At 35.2% G+C, this 6827-nt stretch overlaps 1 protein-coding gene across 1 annotated transcript; it reads right to left on the minus strand.

Annotated features, from left to right (window-relative positions):
• Nucleotides 1-1097: 1097 nt before the first annotated feature.
• On the minus strand, nt 1098-5743 carry cdc20 (cell division cycle 20 homolog). The gene is made up of 11 exons (XM_051122203.1): nt 5576-5743; nt 5071-5282; nt 3718-3863; nt 3437-3524; nt 3153-3278; nt 2875-3071; nt 2670-2764; nt 2368-2593; nt 2159-2284; nt 1968-2085; nt 1098-1844 (listed from the first exon to the last, which is right to left on the minus strand). Exons 2-11 carry the CDS (start codon nt 5258-5260, stop codon nt 1684-1686), a joined length of 1473 nt encoding a protein of 490 aa, XP_050978160.1. The 5' UTR covers nt 5261-5282; nt 5576-5743; the 3' UTR covers nt 1098-1683.
• Nucleotides 5744-6827: the final 1084 nt, after the last annotated feature.

Consider the following 6827-nt stretch of genomic DNA (forward strand, 5'->3'; position numbering starts at 1 on the left):
TTCTTTTTATACACTGCACTGAAATGCTTTTCCTCCTTTTGTCAGATCATCTGTACATTGGCTGTACATTGCAGGTTTTTCTCAGTTTGCTCAGTTGTTCAACATTCTCAAAGGTTTTCTGGTACAACACACTTTAAACTACGGAATAAGGCTGCCAGCTGTGTCTCTAAAAACTTTCAATGTCTTGGAAACCTTCATGTAGCCTTAGACTTTCTAATATAATAAAACCATTTCTTCTCTATAGCTTTTGTGAGATCTCTGTTGACTTTACCATATTTGCTACTCAACTTAAGCACATGCGTGATCTAAATGTATGTATGCGTAACAGCCCAAGCAAATTCTGTTTTAAAAGTGTTTCTAAAGGCTTAATTGTGTTTGAAGACAATTTTGTTTCCTACCATAAAAATAGGTGACTTAAAACAGCAATGTTAAATAGGGGTTGAATAATTATGACATAGCCGTGTTAAAATAATCCTGTAATTCAAAAACATTACATATATTGACATGATCACCTTTAATATGCCAGTAAACTGTTGTAGATGCATTTTTTATAAAGTCCTGGATTTTTATTTTTTTGTTTTTTTAGAATGCACTGATCCCTGCCATTTTTCTGGTTAGTTCTCATAATACTCACAATAACCCCTAAAGAGCTCACTGTTGTCCATGTCTTTTGAAATTCTGAAAATGATTTTCTTTACAAGCTAAATTTTCAGAAAAAAAAAAAAAAACAAAGTCAAAATTGAGTTTTTGCTTGAAGCAAGCAAAATAATCTGCCAATGGGGTAAGCAAAACAATCTTGTTTTCTGCTTGAAATAAGATTTTGCTTGTTCTAAGCAAAAACTCACTTAAATTTGATGTCTTGTTTCTGAAAACAAGACAATTTTCTGCTTGTCTAGAAAATCCTTCTTGATTTAAGGATTTTTAGATATTTTGGCTAGAAACAAGACCAAAAAAAAAAAAAAAAAAAAACAAAAAAAAAAAAAAATCTAAGAAAAACATTTTTTGCACTGTAGCCCCAAGTGCATGTTGAGGCAACACATTAACCTCAACACTGGTCTCATCCATTTCTGATTTAAAGTTTGTCAAAACATGACACCTAGAGGTTTTCAGTGGCGTTTATTCAACTATTCTGCCAACATGGCAATACATAATTCCACTTAATTTTAAAACCATACATTAAAAATTAAAAGATTAAACTCAGCATTAAAACACAACATTGAGCAGCTATAAGGCAAATATGAGAAACATGTCAAAAGTTAAGTAAATACTTGCTTACAAAAACTTTATTTGAAACTTTACATTTCTGTACATAATTTAATGTTCACCTTTATGGTTAAATATGCAAAAACTTGATAGGAAAGTAATAAAAGGACTTAGCTTTTAGGGGAGGCGGTCTACTAGGAATCCCATTTACCAGCCATGCTCATTTTTCTGTTTTTTTATAAACCCATTGTGTCTGTAAAAACACAAGAATAAGGGAGTGCCTAATAAAACGTAGTGTAGAGCTTGACTGATGTAACAACACGTAACAACTTCAGTGTTTGTTAATGGAATTGCCCAGCCCTTTGAAAGCCAAACAATAAAACCAAAGGGACTTTCTAATGAACAGCTGGGAAACTGCTTTAGCTCTTCAAATCTTCCAACCCTCTGAATGACAGATGAATTAAAATATCCAGTTCATAATTATCGAATATGTTGTTGAATGATGCTGCTGGTAGGCTTTGGTTTCTTGACCGCATCCTTTTCAAAACTCTTCCAAAGTCGAATCGTTTCGTCTGCGGCAACGGAAGCCACGGTCGAACCATCTGGACTGAGCGCCAAGTTGAGGACCCGGTCTTCGTGTCCTGAAACAATGATTGGGAAAAAAGAGGAATTAATATTACTTCTAAATTTTATTGCAGTTGTAATATTCAAGTGAAGGAAGGGTGACCAAACAAAACTATAAAGCACAACAATGTCAAACTTGCCTTCAAGTTCTGCAACTTTAGTGAGCGATGGGTATTTCCAGATAACAACCTTGTCATGAGCAAAACCATGACCAGACACCAACTCTTTGTAATTTGGCGCAAAAACAAGAGATGATACCTGAAAAGAAAATTTAGTTGTCAAATAACTGATGTTCCATGTACTACGACATGAAAGCAGAGAGTGAGCCTACCTGTGAACAAGTGTCTAAGGCACTGATACAAGAGCCACTGTTGGCATTCCAGATGCGAATGTGACGGTCACTGGTGCCTCCTCCTGACGCAAGGATGCTCGGCTGCCAAGGGCACCACGCCAATGCCTTAAGGGCGCAAAAAAAGGTGAACAAAAAACCTCAAGTGGAAGAGCAGTGCTAGAATAAAAGACATCATAAACTCAAGTCACCTTGACCGCTCCCTGGTGTTCACTTAGAGCATGGATGGCATGATTATCCGAGCCACTCGTCATTGGCCAAATGTACACCATGTTGTCATTACCACCGCTAGCTAAATATTTCCCATCTGGGGACCAGGTAAGGCCACAGACTTCCTGAGTGTGTCCACCAAAGGTGAAGATGTGGTGGTCTGCTACCCGAACATCATGTTGGTGAATCAAACCAGATCTGGAGCCACTAAGGAGAACAAACAAAGGGTGTTAAACACTTAAAGGCATATAATCAGCTGAGTGCAAGGTGGTGCTGGTCTTACCTAGACAAAATGTGATCATTCCAACTCAAGCAGCTAACCCTTGCCAAGTGGCCATCCATGCTGCGGAGACGCTTTTGGTATTGAACATCCCATAACTGCAAGAAAATAGAAATCAATTACAAAGTCAAATAATTTAATTGGCAAAATGTAAAACCTTACATTCTGGAATCATAAAACGATATTCAGTAACCAAGTGACCAATTACCTCAACTTTACAGTCACTCGTCCCAACAGCCAAGAAATTGCCATCTTTGCTCCAAGAGACCGAGCAGATGTACTCGTTATCATCCTCCATTTTCTTCAATAGAACAATGCCTCCGGCTGCAGCATCCCACAAATACACATGGTTGGCAAGGCCAACTGCCAAAATGTTCTGCCTTCCCCAATCCATCAGGTTCAGATCTGAACAGAAATAGACAGGTTAACCTCATAAATAATCTTCAAATCATACAATGTGGTTTTCATGAAAAATGATTAACTCACAGAAATCATTTTTGATATCAGGGGCATCTAGAATCCGCTCTGGAACTGAGGAAATGTACCGGCTCTTCTTGATAGAGGCTGGTGTTTGCACCTGGCTGTAGAGAACCTTTAAATTATTCTGATAACCTGTGGGAGACAGTGTTTGGATGAATCAAGAGACCCGTTTGTAGAAAGACTTCACCAGGCAAAATTAAAACATGTTAATGAATAAACTAAAAGCAAGTTATTAAAGTGAATTAAAAAAAAAAAAAAAAAAAAAAAAAAAAAAAAAAAACAAACCCTACCTTCAGGGGCATTCAATGGTTTTCCTCCTAAGTGCAAGATCTTTGCTTCTTCAATGTCATATCCGTTTAGTGTCACAGACCAAGCTTTCTGATTTGGCAGGCAGGACATTATTAGAATTATAAAGTCATAAAACTTTTAGAAGCTAACATATGCATTAATATGGAGATTAATTAATTTGAATTCTTACAATTACTCCCATTTAAAAAAAAAAAAAAAAAAAAAAAAAAAAAGTTTTTAAAAGAAAATGACCCTTTATTAATTAATTACTACTACAACTTACTGCTGTAGAGGATGTGGCTTCTTCTACTTGCTCGTTCTCTTTGGAAAGAAGAAAACTTGCAACATCCATCTGTTTGTTATTCCTTTGGGGAATGAATCGATCTCCTCCTGCCTTAGAGGGGGTGTTTTGGGTCTTGCCATTCTTTCCTGTTTGGAAACATTAGACATATAGTAGTCAACATTTGAAGTGGATCCAAAAAAAAAAAAAAAAAAAAAAAAGTTCCAAGTTGTCCTAACACAAGCACAGGTATCATTTTAGTTTTAGAACAACTTTGATAAAAAGGTTGAGATTCACTTCAAATGTTGACTATTGTATAACACCGAAAACCAGTGTTGGGGGGTAACGCACTACAAGTAATGCGAGTTATGCAATCAGATAACAATGAGTAATTTGCTTTTTGGGTTAAAAGAACTTCTTTAAACGAAATTCAAAAGGTATGATAATTACAGATTAGACTGTCCAGAAATTGAAATCTACACACTAATGCAATGCTAATGTTGATATTAACAATGTGTGAAAGGGGGGGATTTAAAAAAAAAAAAAAAAAAAAAAAAAAAAAAAAAGGCATAATTTGCATGGTTTGTGATGTGCTGAGCCAAGCGATCATTACATTCAATCACCATTGACAGCGCCAAGACTTGTAATGTTTTATTTTCTCCGCTGGTTAGAACAAAAGTGCCAGACTTGTTACTCGTTCAGATGACAATATCCACTGAAAATTCTTATTTGGGTCATATATTCCAAGATGTGGGATAGAATCTATGATACCCAAGTACAGTATTCACACGACACCAGACCAGTGACTGACAGCCACAAATACTCCACAAAAATAATGAATTTTTCCGTGCTGGAGCCGTGGTAGTATACAACCTGCGTAATGAAGATAATGCTGCAAATAACTGCAATTGCAGGTTTTAAACCGATAGGAACAAAGCAGTAAAACTTACAGACTGCAGCTTTAAAATGTTCAATAACACATATCTTTCATGCATTTAATCACATTTTATTAACTAAAATCCTTGCTAGCAAAAACTATATTTATTTATTTATTTATAGTATTGCACTTTTTTTCCTGTGCTCTTCAGTACAAATGTGAATAATTTCCTTTAGCCTGAGGTGTACTCATTTCACTTTTACGTCTGCAAAAAAATTGAATTTTATTTAATTTAAAAAAAAAAAAAAAAAGCCCTGGACCGATTTTTAAAAGTAACGCGAAAGTAACGCAACATTGCTTTCAATAAAAAGTAACAGTAACAATTACTTATTTTAGGGATTAACACAATATGCATCAACACTGCTGAAGACACACTCCAACTCCACAGTAAGTAGGTGCTGTACTCTTGTGATTGTTACCTGGGGTTTTACTGGGGGTTTTGGAAAGGCTCACTGATCTATTGACACTCTTGTTCGGTGTGAGAGAGCTTATGTTGGAGGAGCTGGACGTGCTGGCTTTCCTCTCCCACCGCGCCATCGGGGCGTTTGTGATGGGCATGTCCAGACGGAGGACGTTGTGGATGTCATTCTCAAACCCAAAATGGGACATTACTACAGCAGCTACGATCACTCTGTGGAAGAAAATGAACAAATAACAACAAAGTTACAGAGTTTGGCCGCATTGAACACGTGTGAACACTATGAAGTGCGCTTCTATGAGGTAAAAAAAAATATATAGAACACTAAATTAGTAAACATATGATACATACTTTCCATAAGCTTTAACATAAAAACGTATAACAATATGTAAACAGTTATGAAACGGAAACAGTACAACGTGGATTATCGTACTGCAGTTGTGAACATTTCTGGTTGATTTGAAAAAAAAAAAAAAAAAAAAAACATTTTGCAAACGTAAACTTACCACAAATCCAACAAATTCGTTCCTCGAAGCACAATAAAATTGTCACCAAAAATGAATCGCCCTTACACACAAGTTTCGTGAGTATTTCGTCCTTCCACAACCAGAGTCAACTTTCATCTAAGCAGGTGAAGATAGTTAACGGATGAACGCCAGTTTAAATGTCTGAAACGCCTGTCGTGATTGGTGGTTTCAAAAAAACAAGTTTTCGCTGTTACCAAGGCACCCAGGCAGAATGCTGCGCGCTGATTGGTGAATCGCATCACAGAGCGCTTCCTGACAGTATTACATATTAAGAGTCCTTTGTTAGCTTCGTTTCTGTGCATGGTGTTAATCCGATTTGTAATTGGTCTGTTGTTAATATATTTTGTATATTTAGGGTAAAACGTAGATATGACAGGATAATGTTTCTGAAAGATGCGTTCTGGATAAGTTTTGTTAATTGGAATCCCATATACGGCCATTCTACAGAATTGGAACAGCTGTCCCACAACCAAAAAATGCATTTAAAAAGTATTTAAATATTTAAATCTTAGATTTTTACTAAATTTTATTATCTATAGAAACCCACAATAATATTCAAAACAAGCTTAATATATATAAAATCACTAAATGATGATTTAGTGATTATATATATCATTTGGGAGGTGGCTATCCCAAACCCTAACCCCTAAATTTCAATTTATGAAAATGTATATATATATTTGTAATGTATTCCATTGTTGTTTTTAAAAATATCTTTTTGAGTTTAAAAAAATTGAAGTTCAGAAAAAAATATTTATTTTATATTTTCTTTGTAAATTGTGAAACCTTATGTAACACACACACACACACACACACACAAATGTCCTGCATTTTCATGTCACTACCAAAACAGTGTATGTTGTAATCCACTGACTGAGGCTGATTTAAACTCAGTGTTGGGAAGGTTACTTTGGAAATGTAATAGGTTACAGATTACAAGTTACTTGATTTAAAATGTAATAAGTAGTGTAACTTTTCAATTACTTTATTAAAGTAATGTAACATTACTTTTAATTACTTTTTGATTACTTTTCTAAATTTCTGATATTTTCAACTGTTAATCATTCTGAAACATTTAAACCAGACAGTTAATCTTACAGTAGCACTCAGCACTGATTACTGTCAGACTTTCAAAATCCTTTATGACTTGAATTAAGATTATAATAAGTAAGGGATAATATACATCTTTATTTTGCGATAACAACTGGCTGAATGTACATTATCTCACTTA

Source organism: Labeo rohita, chromosome 2, assembly GCF_022985175.1.
Source record: "Labeo rohita strain BAU-BD-2019 chromosome 2, IGBB_LRoh.1.0, whole genome shotgun sequence".
Classification (NCBI taxonomy): domain Eukaryota; kingdom Metazoa; phylum Chordata; class Actinopteri; order Cypriniformes; family Cyprinidae; genus Labeo; species Labeo rohita.